The sequence below is a fragment of the Mchenga conophoros genome, linkage group LG3 (assembly GCF_057382185.1).
Source record: "Mchenga conophoros isolate Kocher_MC1m ecotype Shallow Benthic linkage group LG3, M_conophoros_male_GT1.1, whole genome shotgun sequence".
NCBI lineage: Eukaryota > Metazoa > Chordata > Actinopteri > Cichliformes > Cichlidae > Mchenga > Mchenga conophoros.
This window is the reverse complement of record NC_140528.1, coordinates 74,468,569-74,487,354: the sequence shown is the minus strand read 5'-3', so window position 1 is coordinate 74,487,354 and position 18,786 is coordinate 74,468,569. Positions and strand designations below refer to the sequence as shown.

Sequence of the window (18,786 nt, the reverse complement as noted above, 5' to 3'; positions counted from 1 at the left end):
GTGACTCTGTGTGCATAAGTGTGTGTTTGTGAGGGAGAGAGTGCATGTTGTTTTTCATAGAAACTGACAGGAAAAGAGAAACTGTGCGAGGGTTAAGGATGATATTAAAACTCCTCCATCCAAGGCTGTCTTTTTGAAAACTGCACAAAAAGACAACTCGGAAAAAGCAGATTTTCATATTTCTTTTCTCTGGCCTCGTGTTTATTTCTCAAGCGACTGGGTCAGCTTTGGTCCACCAGGTGCTGAGTTTTCTTTGGTCCGCTATCTTAGTGAGAACTATTACCATCAACAGAGCGATTAGTGTGTTTACAAAGGGTCCCTGTTTGTTTGTTCGTGGATATATCATTCTGTCCTTCTAGGTGCACTTGTTTAAAACACTTGGGAGCAGGTATTCAGTGATACTGAATATCTTTTTGTTTTGTTTTTCATGTATTCGTATTGGAGCATTCCATGCTTGACCCTGTTTTTGCCCCTGATAATAGTTAACAAAGGCCTTTGAAGTGAAACGCTCCCTCCTCCTGACAAAAGTCTAACATCTCTGGCACATTTTTGTCTGCCCTTCTTTTGGCATAATGCCGTCTAACTACTTTTAGAGTGTGAGCTGCTTCTGCAAGCAGGGTTCTCCTTTCTGTATCTTTTGCACATATCCTCCTGCAGAGACAAAGCATTATCATCGTATTTCTAACATGAAACAGGTTCATATTAAGCTGGGGAGACAAAATGAGCCTTTCTTCACTCTTATGTCGAGAGGAAGGGGAAGCAGGAGCAACAGTGTTGGCCTTTTTCAATGAGTAAGAGAAAGTGAGAGTGCACAGGCTTGTAGATAATGGGGAGAGGGGGAGCAGACCAATGAGGAGAGAGAAGTGGGACTGAGGAGAGAATAAACAAGTTTCTGAGCAGTATCCATTCACCTATTCATAGCGAGCAGCCCCCACCACGTCGCAGCCGTTCCAGCTTTCTCTCATGTGGCGTGCTTCTATTTTTCCCAGGCCACAATGGAAACGGTGAATAAAAAACAACTTGTTCAGTCACTTTGCTGTTGTGACAGGCATAGAAATGCCTCAGCACTAAAACTGCACGACGTTTCTCATCATACACAGTCTTGTTGACAATCAAGGTGCCAACAATACCAACAGTGTTGGGCAAGTTACTTTGAAAAAGTAATTAATTATAGTTACTAGTTACTTCTTCAAAAAGTAACTGAGTTGGTAACTGAGTTACAAGATTCTAAAAGTAATTAATTACTTGAAAAGTAACTATTGCGTTACTTAAAAAAAAAAGAAGTTTAAACCCTCTGGGGTCCAGGGTATAATTGGCCATTTTTAACTACTTTTGATGTTTCCTCCACATTTCACCTTTAAAAACTTTATTTGCCTTGTTTGGTATCATTCTTTTCAGCACAACCTCACGTGTCTGAATTTACAGTTATGTTTTCATTTTGACAGACTGTATTAACACAATTGATCTAAAATCAAACAAAAAAACATAAAATCTGAGTAGAAAAGGTTATATTTTTTACTGTAATAACCGCAAACATGTTTAATGAATCATATTTCATAACTTTAAATGCAAATATAAATTGTCAATTTTAAAATCCTATGCACAAGTTTTGTAAACAACAAAGTTATTTGCATCCATTTACCTTTTACCCTTTTTTAACCAACCATTCAAACTATTTACAGAACAATCAGCTGTTCTGCATTCAATAAGATGCCTCACAAATTATTTGTGCCACTCCAAAGAAATAATTTCTGTCCACTATAAAGGAGAACATCACAGCCTGATACCTGCAGGTCTGACAGCAGCAGGTGTATCACTCCTGTTTCTGCCTGGAGACAGCAGTCGCCTCATTGTTCTGACACACAACACAAAACTATCCACAACAATACACACTAACTACACAAGACAACGCATTAACTACACACTCCAAGCACGCTAAACGTCACAAATCTCTCACATCTCAAAACTCGCTCTCCCTCTTTCTGCTGTCTTTATCTCTCTCGCCGTCACTTCTAAAACTTCCCCCTCTTCCTAAACAATCAGATATCATGTTGCCATATCATTTTTTGATTGGTTGATGGTGCATTTTTCCACCAAAATGAATGGGCTGTTTTTTTTGGGGGGGGGTTTTTTTTATATTTTGGTCATAAGCAGAGAGTGCTTGCTAGCGCTGTCCTTAGACAGTAAACATGACGAAACTATTGAGGAAAAAACATATTGTTTATCATGACTCTGGTTTTACCTGGCCTATCAACACAATTTAAAAACAGGCATATATCACCACTTTGGACTCGTGAGTGCATTTGAGAAGAAAGATTTAAATAATAAAGTTTTATCACAAGATACAACATGGATGTGCTCTCTGTCACTGACACAGTTGGAAAGGGGACTCTATTATGTATTAGCTGGCACAAGCATCACTTTGTAATTAGAAAACCTTCTATTTTGGTCCTGCAGTGTAACAGTAGGCTGCACCCTCAGCTAACATTTAACATGTTTTACTTTAATCTTTACTTTCTTTATCTGTGGTTGTTTGAATCACTCTGAATAGTTAGCAGCACAAAGTGTAGTAGCTGTCCACCCGGGCTAAAATATCACTTGGATAGTAAGTACTGACACCCTTCATCTATTCTCTGGCATTTAGGGAAGCTCACAAGTCCACAACATGGCAATAAAATTCATCAAGACCCTTTTATCCCAGAAAAGGACCCCATAAACATTCCTTTGGCTTGGCCCAGTGTGGCCTAGCTACAGCGGCGCTGGTGCTGTTACACTTTGGCTTGCTGTGGTTGCCCAACTTGGAATATCTAAGAGGTGGAGCTCTGCTTGTAAAGGAGATATGATATTAATCACAAACATTAAGAGACTGGCAGAGAGCGGAGATAGAGAGCCCAACAAAACCTGGAATAAATGAAGGATGATCTGTGAGCAGGAATTCTTCAGTATTTACTTCTCTACAGTCCTTTAATGAAATCATTGCTTTGCCCCGCCATAACTCTGGTGGAGTTGTGCGCGTCCTGTCAGGAATGTCATTGACACAGACTCTGTTATCTGAGGCCGATAACAGAGCAAACAAATGTTGAGAAACAAACACGTATGTAATTGCGTCTGTTGTGTGTGTGTGTGTCTCAACTCCCGTCCTCACATCGATACATGCAAATGCAGACAGGCACAGAAAATCCAACAAATTACAAACTTGTCCTTGAAGAACACATGAAATTGCTATTTTATTCTCATTTTTAGCTAAAGCAAGCATTGATATGTCAAGATATCAAAATATCTGTCTTTTAAATTAAGATCAAGGTTTAGATATACTCAGGGTCATAAGTACTGGTACCATTACTTTTGAGACACTGAAAAGGCGATTATGCATAATAACGGCTGTAAATCCTAAACAGCTGATGCTATACTTTTGATGAACACCTTTAATTAAAGCTGAAAGTCTGCATTTTAATCAAATCTTGATTATTTGATTTGCAATCCACTGTGGTGCTGTACAGATGCCCTAAAACCACATTTCATTGCCTAAATATTGCACAAGTCCTGTCTGTGCGTAGTGCATGATGATTGGGATAAAAGCATAGAGGTCTATTGTCCAGTTTATAAAGCAGGAGTACAAAGAACCATTTGGAGAAGCTGTAATCAAATCCGGTCCTTTTCAGCTCTTTCCTCATTCACAAGTTCCCTCCTTACAGGCCAGGTAAGCTCGATCTTTAGAGATCTTTAAAGTCACATAGTGTTTTACACAACTCAAACATACATGTAGTTACTCAGATAATGATGGAAGTTAAAGAAAATGTGTAAGCAAAGAACAAACTGGAAATGTCTCAATATAAATTTAGCACAGAAAGTGGAAAGTAAACTTTGTTTGGTTGATTGTTTCTTTCTTGTAACAATGCTTCTTGGAAATAATCTTATAACATTGGAAAACCTTTTTATTTCCCCTTAAATGCTGCCACATTTGTAAAATAACAAATAAAAACAAACACCTTTGAGGGTAGAGCAGCAGAGTTGAGTATGTGTGTTGCACCCATGACTCTCTGCCTCGCCAAACAGGTTATTCTGGTTCTGAACTCGAACTGGAGTAGATGTTTGAAGTCATTTTTCCAGTGAGGGCGAAGTCGCTGCACACCCTCACACTGCCTCCACCAAAACCTGTTATCTTATCAGTGCAGCAGTCTGCACAGTATTCTATGCATCTCCTGCACACTTTAACCCTCAGATCCATTTGCTGTAGACAGAATCTGGACACATCAGGGTCCATACTGGTGTTGCTAATTGGCAGAGGTGGGACCAAGTCATCTTTTTGCAAGTCTCAAGTAAGTCTCAAGTCTTTATCCTCAAGTCTCAAGTCAAGTCTCAAGTAATGTCAGGCAAGTCAGAGTCGAGTCTCAAGTCACTGGTGTAAAAGTCCGAGTCAAGTCACAAGTCTGAAACTTTGAATTTCAAGTCCTTTCGAGTCTTTAAAAAAAAACAAACGAAAAAATAATGTTGCAGTTATGCTAAATGTAAATATTAGACCATGTAATTTTAAAATCTGTGTTTTTCTCAACACATGACAAAATAGTGAACTTAGAAAATATACACAAATTGTGAAATTGCACCTCTTTAAAATGCAGCTCAATTAAACCTAGCTCCAAGAATAATTTTCACCGACAGTTCTGAGATAAGCCGCATGTTATTCTTGGATGCGGTTGTAGGACCAGCTTTAAAATCGCATGACAAAAATATCATACACATTAAAAAAAACTGTATCACCAACGTAGCCTGGACAACATTTGCTAGTTAGATGAAGTCAGCTATCTCATCTTAGCATATTTATATGCATATTTATAATTACACGGTTCTTGGAGTGAGTGCACACACTCATGAAGTTTAGTAACTTCAGGTCACTGCAACAAGCCCAGGTACAGTTTACCGACGGATGGGTGCAGGACCTTGAAATGCACCGTGTAGAACGAAAGACCATCGTACGTATCATAAGTTTACCAGTCTCACAAATTGTCGTCATAAATATACATTCCTTAACAGTTTATTAATAGGACCTTTGAGCTCAACGGTAATTAATTAGTAGTGGAAATAATTTCTGGTTCGTTACAGAAATGTAGCAGTGACAATAATATTATATGCTGTAATCGCACTGGACAATTAGTGATACAAAAAACCTGTTTTATCCTGTGAATAAAAGTATATGTTTTTGTCAATGTACCATAATAACAGAAGCGAAACGCAATATTGTGTCAGGACAATTCACTATTTATGCACAATAAACAAAGGAGCATAGCGCGACAATTTCTGTTCAGCGCCAGACTTGCTTGTAACCTATATCACCAATTATGTTAAGAAAAATGACGTGTTAACTACTAAAAAACACTGACCTTCGTGTAAATGCTTGGAGCAGACTAACCTGTGAGCTGGAGTGTTCTGGAACGTTATATTTGGTCTTTGAATGGCTGAAATCCAGGCCATCCGTCGCGTCTTTCTTACTTCGGAAACATGGCTCGAACAATTTCTCTTCAACGACGTAATCCGATAACAACCGATCTCTTTACCCGTCGGCTTCCCGTGGCTGTCATGCGACCGGCTATTGCAGTTAATAATAAAACGGCTTCTTGACATTTTTGTGTTTCTTTTTATCGCTGTATAACTGATTTTAATTGAAAGCCTGCGTGCGCTAGTACCGCTTGCCACGAGTTCCCAGAATCCTTTGCGGTTCTACCCGTGAATGACGTCACATTTTCAATCTCTATATAATATGCATGTTACATTTTATATTTGGGGTAAAATATCAAGTCTTTTCAAGTAAACCGGTTCAAGTCCAATTCAAGTCCCAAGTCATTGGTGTAAAAGTCCAAGTCAAGTCACAAGTCTTAGAACATTTTTTCAAGTCAAGTCTAAAGTCATAAAATTAATGACTCGAGTCTGACTCGAGTCCAAGTCATGTGACTCGAGTCCACACCTCTGCTAATTGGGCACCTAATTGTCAGCTCCTGGGGAACCAGAAACTCAAATTAGCAGAATAAGCTGTTTGGCATTGGCAGAAAAATGCCTGGGGTTTGATAACTAAAGTTCCCACCCTAAAACGGGTGGATTAGATTGAAATCTCTGATTATTCACTCTGAATTACTCTCTACTGCAATAGGTCATCCAATTAATTAGGTTGCTTTAGAGTGTAACATTGTAATGTGTATCTAACTGAATTTAGGTTTGCAAACAGCATATCCCATTAATATTAATTGCTCGGCACTGCTGACATGATCAGGAGCTGAGCCCCCCTAAGAGTCTGAACCTAGAATCGCCCCTGCAGCAAAGAAATAATCGACCAAACAAAAAAAGTCATTACTTTTTGTGCTAAGTTTATATCCTTTGCCCATTATTTATACTCGACCTACTCTCCATTTGCCCAAACTTGAAACTTGAAACTTGTGGCTGCATTCTCCTTTCCTAACACATGAGCTATTCCTGCGTTGATGAGCTGTGCAACGCTGACAGCCCCTTCGTAATTACGTAACCTTACGTAGGGGTCTCCCGGTCTGAGCTCTTTAAACCCTGCCGCTCACTGCGTGCTGTCATATTCCCCTCTGTGATTGGCTGAGAGCAGAGGGGGGCGCGCCTGGTTGCGTCATGTGAAAGAGAGGGATGAACGTTTATGGAAGAGAGAGAGAGGAGAGAGAGGGAGATTAACGGCAGAAGGCAGGCGCAGTAGCAGACTCCATATATCCGCTAGTCGGAGACGGACGGTGTCAGCTGCTAGCTAAGTTAGCTTCAGTAAGCAGTTAGCAACTAGCTTCAGAGTCCTAGCTTCTTCACTACACATAAGAGCCAGTGTGTGTGTGTGAGAGAGTGTGTATCTAAACGCTTTGAGCGCCAGCTCGGCTGCCCCAAAGTGACTCTGTGTTTGCGTGTGCGGTGCCAGTCTGTGTGTACACACAAGCCAGCCTCTCTGCTCACTCTCTTCTTCTTTCGAGTAGCAGCAGCAGTGTGTCTGTAACTGTGTGAGAGAGGTTAGCACGCAAAGAAGCAGACGCACAACCATAAACACTCTCTGATAGTCGACTGTTTACAGTTGGTGTCCGGTTACTCAGCTGCGGATTCACATCATTTCACTGACACCGTCTGAACGCCAGCATGTGAGTACTGATGGGTTAAAGCGTGTGTGTGAGAGAGAGTATGAATGAGTCTTGTTTGTTCGGCTGTCATTGATTGATTGCATTTGACTTGAGATTGATCGAGAGTGACTGAATGGCCTAATTTTTAAAGTAACTTAAGCGTGGCACGTGTTGCAAGCGTGGTTTAAACCACGGTCTTAGCTGCACAGTTGTGACACAGGTACATGCGCAAGGTGTGCGTGTTTACCTGAAACAGAACATGAAGTACCAACTGCGTTTACGTTTTAATCAGGAGCTTTCTGTTAGTTACACACAGTCACACACTCATAGCTGACTTATAACCGACTCAAATGTGCACACAGAAACTTCAGGCTTGAGATTTCGTTTCACTGGACAGTTGCAGTAGGCGTAGAAAAGTCATCACTGCTAGCATTGCATAGACAGTATAATATAAAACTGCAGGAGTCCTTTAGCAGATGGAGTTCTGTGTAAAGAAAAGAGTAGACATCTGTGTACATGCTGAAACTTGCAGCTTGCACAATGTGTTTGTTTTCGTGTAAGCCACACATAAATGGGAGCTCTGACTTTTTTTCCCTCACAGATTCTGTAATGCAGAAATTTGTTCCCCGTCATATTTGACCTTTGATCCCGTGGATGTTGGACTGTTTGTTCATCCTCAAAACAACCTTTACTCTGCGTCACACTGTGGTACATGCCAACAGCTGTCCCATCCCAGAGCTCAGGGAGACCCAGCAGGAAGTCAGCTAGTTTGATTAGTCATAAGCAGGAAATGCTGTACATCCTTCAGAAGGAACAAATTTCACCTTGATGGTAGTTTTTGGAGCAGTAAAGACAGAGCAACGGGAGAAAAGTGATCCAGAATTTTAAAGTAGCGCATATCTAAATCTTTAAGAACTCTGTTTATAGTTCTTATCTTCCTCCAATAACTGACACCTCCAGCTTCTCAAAAAGACAATTTTGCAGTAAATTGTAGCAACACAGAACCTTTTAGAGCTGTTGTGAGTGCAATAAACTGAAAAGGCATGCTACAAAGTCATCTTAGCCCCTTTTGATGAAGACATGCACTTTAGACAACTGTGCCAGCTGACACTCCTGCTTTAACTGTGCTGCGGTGATGGATTTAGGTGATATTTGGAGGTCTCGGATGATCACAGGAGATTATATTTCCAGACGTAAGTCTTTACTGATATGTCGTAGGTATAAGGAGCCTTTTTAAGTACTCTTTTCTGAAATGCTTTCTAATAAATTAAATGGTTCACGAGGAAAAGTGCAGCGAAGACTCAAGCACTTTGCAAAGTGGCATCAACATTCTTCTGTCTCACAGTACATGTTTGTCTACTTCCAGGTTACACAACTGCAATTTGTATTAAATATATTTTTATTGTTGCCATTTTTGCACTGTTGCTTCACAGCATGACAGCCCTGGGTTGCTGGTGACTCTGTGTGGAGTATGTTCTCCCTCCTTCAGTCCACAGTAGGGCTGCCACAAACGATTATTTTGATAGTCGACTAGTCACCGATTATTTTTGCGATTAGTCGACTAATCAGATCATCATCCATTGGACGTAAAACTACAGCTTATTGCACCAGCAGCATCTGCTCTTATATAACTATCATTAGCTTACAGCTTTAAGTGTTTAAGGTCTGTGCTAACTAAAAATAAAGACAAGATGATAGTTTATTAAATTTTAATGAAATTTGCAGATTGTTTCGGTGAAGTTTAATAAACTCCTTGCTATCTAAAATATACCCCAGAATATGCTCCAGAATATACCCCAGGACACTGGGGTATATTCTGGAGCATCTCACACTTCTGATAATCAGTTGTCTGCTTGAGTTTATTCAGCTGTGTAAAAACTATAACTTTAATCTCAGACAAACTGATTTACTCAGGAACAAATAAAATACTAAAAAAAAAAGCCAAACAATAACATTTTAAGTTATCTAAGTGACTCATATATATTTAACCTGAGTAGCGAAAGACGGTGGTGGGTTTGAAAACGATTTGCGGGGAGTCCGGTGTTCTCGCGGCGCTAGTGAGCCTAGCCCCCGGCTCGCTAACGAGCTAGTGGGTAACAGATGTCTCCGAAAACGTCGGAGCGCTTTTGAAAATATGTGGTGTCCTGATAAACTGAGCAGATATTTGAGGTTTACACAGCTACATTCTCGCCTGAAAATATGTTAAACGTTTATTTTGTTACCCAGAAAGAATAATAAGAGTAACATTAAAACTAACTAGCTGCCGCCATTGTTGGAAACTGCGCTGGGCCGCGCTATGAATTCTGGGACACAGCTTCTTCTTCTTCTTCTTCTTCGGGGTTTAACGGCAGCTGGCATCCTTGTATATGCAATGCTGCCATCTTCTGTTTCAGTCCGTTATTACACTCTTAAATCCTGCCACTTATTCCTGCGTCTTTTGTGATCTTACAAAGCTTCAAACGACGCTTCGACTATTAAATCAGTCGTCGACGATTTTGATAGTCGACGTAATCGTGACTAGTCGACAAATCGTGGCAGCCCTAGTCCACAGGCATGCATGTTTAGTTGAAAGGCAATTCTAAAGACTTACACTTGCACATAGGTGTGAATTTTGGTGTGAATAGTTGTTGCGAGCTGTGGCGAGCTGTCCAAATCGTATTCAACTTTCACCCTATTACAGCTTTGATAGGCTCCAGCCCTAAACTGTAAGTGGAAGAGAATGGATGGGTGGGTAAATATATAAATTGTCAACGTAAATTTTGATGCATTTATAAATTCAAGTGACAATGGATGGGTATTTTTAATGTATGCTGGAAACATGGACACACTTGTGTATTTCAGTATGCATGTGTGCTGACCTGCCTTATCCTCCACACAAGTTTTTCAAGCAGCTAATTGGAGTGCTGACCTGTTGTTGGGGTTTCCATGTAATTGCGAATGGATAACTTGTATTATTCTTATAAAAATACTGGACTTTCTCCTTTAATTTCCGCCAAGGCATCATCCAGTCATTTGCACTTAGCTGAGTCAACAAGCGGTGCCATTAAACTGGCAATCAAAAACTGCCACTCTACAATTTACCCTCTTAGGGAAGTGATATAAAGATGATTTTGTGTGCTTGTTAAAGTTTTCAGTTGTGTTTTGACTGAGCAGATGTGCACAATCACCTGTTGTCTCTCTCTGTGTGAGAAAGAACAACTTCAGACAGTGTCTCAACCTGATCCTCTTGACATTGTCTGGACTTTATGCATGAAAATGGCCATGGAGAGCTTTCATCTAACATTTCTTATTTTGGTTGGTGAGTGTGAAACAGGACTTTGCATAAAAGGGACTTTTTAAAATGGATAGTATGCAGCCTATAGGTTACATCACACTTGACTAGTGTAATATAACCTATAGGCTGTTTTTTACACACTGCCTCTCTACAATTCGAGAGCTTTCTCCTTTGCAGTGTTCATCATTGCTCCCACTGCATCACAGATACCTTTCTTGAGAATAAAATCGACATATAAATGAGAAGTCAGTCCTGAAAAAGCTGAAAATAAATGGCAGGTTCTCAAAAGAGCGTCTAAATTGATCAGTGAAAGTAACGTGAAAATTTAGGATTTATGTGAGAGATCATGTTTCACCAGTACATCGTAGGTCTTCACGGGGCAGCGTGTAGCAGCGGGGGGTCGGACCATCCTGTTGACTCAGCTGGTAAAGTGTCTGAAAGTAAAATGCAGCAGGTTCACATAGCTCACAAGTCTTTTCAGTGCACCACATGTTATACCGTCCATTCTCTTCCGCTTATACTTGTCAGGGTCGCAGGGGGATAACCCAGGGCACACCCTGGACAGGTCGCCGCTCTGTCGCAGGGCTAACACATACCCTCGCATTAACACCTATGGCTAATTTAGAGTTACCAATTAACCTAACCCCACTAACCGCATGTATTTGGACTGTGGGAGGAAGCCAGAGTACCCACACAAACACAGGAAAAACATACAAAAACCTTCTTGCTGTGAAGCAACAGTGCTTCATTCAAGTTCGTGTCCTTGATTACACTTTAGCTAAATGTCTGCTTAGTAGTTAATTTAAAGAAGCTTTATGCAGCATTAAAACATGTTCCAGGTCCACTTAAATGATCACAGGTGTTTCTTGTATCCCAAACTACTTGTGAATTCAAACCCATGATTTACTTTTCCACAAGTTCAGTAATCTAACCTTTATGGTATGAGCCCCACAGAGTCAAACCTTAAGCTTGTTCCTGCTGCGTGACGCTCACGTTGCTGACAATAACTTTGAAGCCTGGTTTACGAGGGCTTGCTGCTCTGATACAGCTGATCTTTATTCTGTGTTATTCTGTCTTGTAAACATTCTTGTTTAAAGAGCCCGGATATGGTTTGTCCCAGTTTACACAAACAGAGTCATCACTTCTGCCTATCAGGTCAGAGGCAGGTGGGGCAGAGATGGAGACTGCCGGGGTGGAAGAAGGAAGAGAGGAGGGAAGGGAGTGCGGTTGAATGCACATCCATTTTCCATTCGGTGTGCATTCTGCCTCTCTCCATCGCGGCTAATGAAAAATAACTTTTTCAGGAATCGTTGGATCGAAGTGAATCTGCTTTATGTCTTCGGGGAAAGATTTGTGTGTGTGTGTGTGTGTGTGTGAGAAAATGTTCTGTTTAGTTCAGTTGTAGCTCACATGATGAGGACATTGATTGCAGACTGTAAAATCGGTGTTTTTCAAGTTCATTTCAACACAACAGCCTGCAGCTGATTTATTTGTATTAAGCTGGATTCCCGCATATGTTCACACAGCACATCGTGCTTTGTATAAAATATTAAATTCCTGTAAGTAAACAGAATAATTAACTATTGCCTTTTCTTTACATCAGTAAGCTTACTGAGCTGGATTCACATCAGATCAGACATCTAAACACATTCTGACATTAAGTTGTGTTTGGAGGCACACATGCAATAACATGAGGCGCCTGATAAAGAAAGTCTAAATGTATAAAAGCACATCACGACTTGTTATACAAAGTTACAACCATACACACATAGTAGGCTGATAAAGGCATGTATACGGTGCAAAAGTCTTTGATAGCAGAGTAAACAAAAAAGGAGAGACTTTTTCTCAAGGTGGAGAAGTGGATTAACAAACTCGCCACACACTGGGACAGTTTGGGTCGTCGACTGTGAGTGCAGAATACTCCAACTTTATTTTCAGTTTTGGAGTGCTTGGTTTTAGAAGGAGCAGAATAAACTGAAGATTGACCTCCTTTTAGCTCCAAAGAGACATATGGGGGGGGGCTTCCCAAAGTCTGACATGCACATGCCCCAGAATCAGTGTCCTCCTCAGTCACGCTGCTGCTATTGGATTTAACTTGGTGGTTACTGGAGTAACTTATCGGCCATGTGCGTGTTTCACTTTTTCATGACCGAATTGGTGGATTTAATATTTATAACATTTGTAGAAGTATTTATAGCTGATAGCTGAGGGGGACACATCGACCCCATTAAATTTACCTCATAAGTTTGATGCTGGAGCTCAATTTCATAATTGAGTGTGTTTTAGTAGTAAAGTTGGAAAAAGCAAGAATAATTTTTCTGCTTAGGAAGGTAAGGTGTCGGTGGGCGTTATAAGTTATAAGTGGCGTTCCAGCTCAGAGTTCTGACTTGCAGTTCTGAAATTCCGACTTTCGTGGAACGCAACAGTAGAAATGAAACTGGTCAGAGCAGTTTGAAACCTGAGCTTTTGTCTCAGAGAGATTATTTGTACCTGCAGTGACCGAAATATTTTAAATTTAGCCATATTTTTACAGAAAAGAAAAAAGTCTCTTTTGGTAATTACTTAGAATATATCTGGTGACTAAATGCTTATTTTTATGCCTTTCTAACTAGTTTTCATTAGTAGAACTATTAAACTTTCTCCTTGCTGATAGTTTGTAAGTTTCACTGCTAATCAGTTAGCCGCAGCCAATCTTCTGTTCTGCCTGCTGGTTCACTCGTTGCACTGCTTGTTATCAATGCTTCCCAGGGAGTTTCTCACCTCAGAGTTGGATGTACTCCAATTCAACCATCTCGGGCTGCAACTGGTTATCTGCTCTGGAGATCCACTACGATAGCGACTCAAACCTTGCAGGAGGTGGAAAATGGGTTTGCGCGCCACTATGCCGAGCACACTGAGGCTACCTGCTCTGGATTTGAGGAAGGCTCACCGAAAAAGCAGCTGATGCTTTTGCTCAGTTATGTTTATCACAAAGTGCTAAAAAAAGAAAAGAAAACGCAGCTATTTAATATTTATTTAACCTTCTCAAGGCAGGCGTTGCAGATTTGCAACAGTTAAAAGCTAACAACCTGATTACCCCACATACATATTTTATGAGTTTTTTTACTCAGAAGTACCACTGCAGGTATTCTTTTGTGCATTAGCAACAAAAACTTAATTGGAGCCCGAGAGGGTTAAGCGCTGTGAAAGAAGACGCATGTCCATGCATGCCACTTCAGCAGCTGCACATGTACGCACTTTCATTGAGCTTTTTTGATAGTCCTGTTTTTTTTTTTTTGATGAGCCCACAACAGCCAGTGAACATCAACAGAAGTCCATCACGTACAGCACATCCTTTTCTTCTAACGATAACCCTGAATGCTGTAAGCGCCGAAAGGTAGACTGTTTGTTATTGCCCAATTTCTGTTGGATAGCTAGCTCTATGTATTTGCCCCTCGATTACCCAAGCAGGGCAAAGTCGAAACTAGTTATGTGTGTCTGTGTGTCACAACATCACAGACAAGACAGAGCTGAACTTTGATCTCCAAGAAGTTAATGTACGAACCAGAAGTCGCTGCGGTGCTTTAAGCTGCCTAGCACCCAAAGGTTTCACTCAGTAGCCATATAACCTTTCTCTGAGGACAGGATGATGCATGCATGTGGCAACACATTTTTCTTGAACTTATTTTTCTGGGTTTTCCAATATAAAAATTTAAGACCACGTTAGCTATTGACGATGTTTGTGCTTGTGCCTTTTTTTGCTGCTGTAACTACTGAGAGGAAGAGACACAGAGAGAGTTGGAGACTTACAATAGAGAGAAAGAGGTCATGGAGTAGATTTGGCATGAAGCTATTATTCCACTTTGGCTTTCCAGCTGGGATTTCTTTTTTTCAGTACTTGTATACGGTCGGGGTTGAGTTAGGGAAAACGTTGATGCTAGAGTTGTTTCAGATGATGTCATACTGCTGTAATGCATCGTGTTTCATCGTGAGGTGTGCTGACTGAAATCAGGAGAAGACAGGAAGCACGTGATACACCTGGAAGAAACCAGCACCATTAAACGCGCTCGATCCGCCTAGATGAAGTGTCTCGTAATGAATGTAGTTCCTCTAACTTGACACAATAAATCCTTTGATGGTTTTTCGCTGCTTTATTTGCAACTTTTCACTGACTGTGTTTTTAGTTTTTGTACTACAGACATTCATACCATAGCAGTCTGCAGGAGTGAGAGGCCTGCAGCTCGTTTGGAGCCTCCACAATGAAACAGCATGCAGAGTTTTGCTTTAAAAATTCTTTGAACCTTGCTCATATCTGAAACTAAAACAATCCCGTGCATTTTTTTTGACTTAGTGAAAGGCGAAGGTCACATTCCTTTGTCTGTGCGCCTGTTAGAGGGCCAGTGGAAAGGGATCTGTTTTTCTTTCTCAGGTATGCTATGAATATTATATTGAAATTACATTTAGAATAATTGAAAATGTAATTTTTTTGTATGATTTAAAAAAAAAAAAAAAAAAGATATCTAGTACTTGATAAACTGCAAAACAAGATGTATCTGATGTGTCAGTGTTTTGTTAATGTAAGCAGGTTTTTTCCCTGGATAACATGAGTGGTTCTGATCTCTGACTTGGTCGCTATTTACTACAAAAAGGGATCTTGAAAAAAGTTAGCTTTGTATATAAATAAATAGGAAAAAGGGGAAGATACCAGAATGTATGGTGGTTTTTTTTTTTGGATCTTCTGTTTTTTGCCCTTCCAGTAGAGTGGAAATTGTAGCTTCTTCAAAACACTTATATGCCGTTTAATCCTGTAAAAGCTCCTGTTGATAAAGCGGATTTTGCCTGGATTCCCTCAGTTAAAGTCATGCGTCAAAGTGCTCTTATTTTGTCCACCTGTTGTGTGTGTATGCACGTCTTGAAGTAGGCGCCATGTTTTGGTCGTTATCATACAAAAATCCATAACAGTCTTTCAGAATATTACATTTCTGAGAGTTAGCTCAACTCCTTCACCTCCTTGAGGCTTTGTCCCTTTCAGGCTTTAGAAGATTGAGCCCACGACAGCAGACTTTGGCCAGTCACGTGCCTCTTTAAACCTGATCAGGTGTTTCGCATAAAGAGTGAAAAAGTCCATGGGGGAAATAAGATGGGGTGGTGTTCTGTGTTAAGTAGGAGAGTTTCAACCTGGGTGAGCTTGGTTAAAATAAACACCCATGTTTGTGTTGTAGAACGTGGCAGAATTTTAAGGCTGATACCAATACTGATATTTGGGGATTGAAAAATCGAATAATCTGATATTAGAGCTGAGAGCTCTAATATTTGTGCAGCTACTTATCCGCTCAGATCAGAATAGAGAGAGGAGAGCTGCAGGAAGACGGCTGTTTATTTTCATACTCTGTAGATGGAGAGGAGCAGCAGAAGTATGCAGAACAACTATACTGATGGTCCTGATTATAAACACTCTATTACACAGTACTATCATGACACTTAATTCATGATACAATGTTATTACAGATAATAATTATGTATTCAATAATAACTGCACATAGACTTATGTCACAAGTTAGCATAACCCTTTCTCTGGTACTCAAACGTCCCTCAACTTGTGCCTCAGCAGAGCCTGGGTACGGCCCTGTCTATGGGGAACCATACCTGGGTTTCACTGCCTCCAATCTGTGACAGACCCTCATTACCCACAGGATTTAATGGGGGTCTTTGGAAGCTTTGTCAAGCTAAGTGTGTCTAATCTTCAGTACTTTTTTGGTTGAGCGAGAAACTAACAAGCCCGAGCGAGTCATTGCTTTGCCATCATCGGATGGTGGCGTGTGACACTGGCGCTCATGTTCGTAGTATTCCACGACGGTCCTTACAAATCCCGTGAGTCATATCTGTCCCCCGTTGACCTTGTTAAGAAATCCAAAAAGTCCCTGTTTGTCTGTGTTTGACTAGGAAAGAAAACTCATTAGAAGAACCTCGCAGACCATACTAGAAAAAAGGAGCGCCATCCGGTGGATTGAAAGAGAATTCGATTTTATTCTTCTCGTACTAAAAAGTTCATCATTTTTACAGTTGAAATAATAGGATACGTATTTGGTGTAGCAGTGTTGTTACAAAATATTGGGTAATATTGCGATACACTGTGTTGAACTGGCTATTCCTTCGTTCTGTTTAGCACAAATTCAGGGGTTTTGTCTTTTATCAGTTTTTGTCTTTTCCAGCTTTAAGTTGTCATGTTTGAGTATAAGGTGGGGTTTGGGTTTCTCAGCACTTCATGATAAAGCAATGCCTGATTGCTGTGTTTCAGACAGTAAGATGGACCGTGATCACACCTCATAATGTTACATCATCTGCTCTTTATATTAGTGCTGACGGATCAAAGAAACGTAGCTAGAGTTGTCTCATAGAGCGCTCGTGCAGCTGTATTTACCCTCATTGTATTCCTTTCTCCAAACACTGCTGCCGAGTGTGTAGCCGGTGAGAACATGCAATGTCTGTGCTGCAAAGACAGCATTTATGAAAAGCTTTGCAAGTTTCAGGAAAAGTACACGTCTGTGCTTTTCCTTTCAGTTTTTTGTTGTGTTTAACTTTGATTCGGGCCTCAGAGTGAACCAAGATTTCCAGCTGTGAGTTCCCACATCCCGGGAACACGAAGCTCCCGGTTTTATTTACCTGCTCATCTTACATTTTTTAGTATGAACCCAAAGCACCCTTCATAGCACGGACAACTGTATCTGAGTCAGCCTCTGAGCCAAAAATAGCAATATAATTCACGCTCTCCAAAAACCGAAATTGCACTCAGATTTAGTGCGACTGCCGGACTGTCCCAGTATCTCCTCGTCATACCACAGCGCACTTTCTGGGACACATTTGCCATTGTTGGCTGCGTGATCTATTAGTGGAGTGAGATGGGAAGACGGAGAAGTGCAAAGCAGTTTAATAATGCTCTCAGATAACGACAGAAGAGGACACGTGTGGAGAGCAAATGATGACTTTTGATTTCCTTTTTCTCACAATTGTTGTAGATGATTGTTAGCTAAGTGTTTGTCTCAAGGCCTGATTTGTACTGTCACAAATTTTAAAAAAAAGTGTGTGTCATATGAGCTCCTTACAGTGGAGCTGTTGAAGTGAAGAGGTCTGCTGCTGTCTTCTTGGATGATTTGTGATTTGGGTGGATTTTTAGTCATTAAATCCGTTTATACCATCACATGCTGTGTTTTGGGTTCAGAGTCTTCTTTCCTTTGCCCTCTGCTGGGATTGCTCAAAAGATTTCCAGATTTTTAAAGATGAAAGAGAATTTTAGACGACAGACAACGCTTTAAACTAACTGCGATTAGGCTGCCGGCTGAAAATGTGTCATTGTATTTTTCAGTATCTTTTTTATGTTCCTGAACGGTGCTTTTAATTGCTACAAAATCTTTAGGGGAGACAAAACAATATTGTATATTGTTTTTATTGTATATATTTTATATATAATAAGATACTAAATATACACAATATGCAGATTTTTTTCCAGAGTTTATTTGTTTAAGGTACTTGGTAGCTTCCTGTTTGGAAAATTATCCTGGTTTCACATCATCATGCTGCTTACTGCTTATGTTACGCTCTTCCTTGGAGATTACACGTGTGCGATATCTGGTTCAGGTCAGTGGACTGTTAGGCTATTACAAGAGCTTCGTTTAGCATTTTGAAGATCATTGCTCCGGATTTGTTGCCTGGTATACTGACTGACTGCGCTTGCAGCTTTGCAAGTTTGCAGGTTTTATTTCTAAAAGGTTTCGTGGCCTTCATCATGACATGACTTCCACAGCTTCCCTTATCTGACAGCTTTTTTAATAACACCACAGTGGAAAGTTCACGTAATATGACGTCTTTATATATGTTCCCCTGACTAGCTTCATTTTCACAGTCACAGCCTGTTTTCATTGGCTGCTTCCGGTCCATGGTGATGGTTGTCATTAAGGCTTATTTATGGTGTTTAAAGAATTAAAATCTAAAGTTCAAGACTACCTAGAGGTACTATTACAAGGTTTAAGGAAAGGATCCAGTTTTTTCAGTCTGTTGTTGTTAGGCCCGATCAGTATTCAGGGCTTGGGAAACTGAATCTGTTTCTTCAGGTGTGCCTGTTGTTTTTGTGTAGATGCAGTATTTGGTTTCAGGCTGAGTTTCCACTGCATGGTGTCTACAGACGGCTTCAAGACATTAACTTATTGAACGATTCTTGTCTCATTTATTCCTTTTCTAATTCGGCTAAATGCTAATTATTTATAGTGTGTGATAAAAGTATTTCCAAAACAGTAGAACGTGAGTAGAAAACGACTTTTTAAATCTTTATCCAGATCTGTATCTTGGTGCTCTAGTGTCTCAGCACTTTGTCTACATAAGTAGTGCAGTGTGAGAAATGGCATCATATATCTCAGCAGAAACAAACAA

General features: G+C 40.3%; 1 protein-coding gene across 1 annotated transcript in view; it reads left to right on the top strand.

Moving 5' to 3' along the window:
- The first annotated feature begins 6,671 nt into the window (after window positions 1-6,671).
- pcxb (pyruvate carboxylase b) overlaps window positions 6,672-18,786 on the top strand; it is a 326,810-nt gene continuing 314,695 nt past the window's right edge. The window contains exon 1 of the mRNA XM_085267190.1: window positions 6,672-7,130. Coding sequence (XP_085123316.1) covers window positions 7,129-7,130 — 2 coding nt within the window. The 5' untranslated portion in view covers window positions 6,672-7,128. The remainder of the gene's footprint in view (window positions 7,131-18,786) is intronic.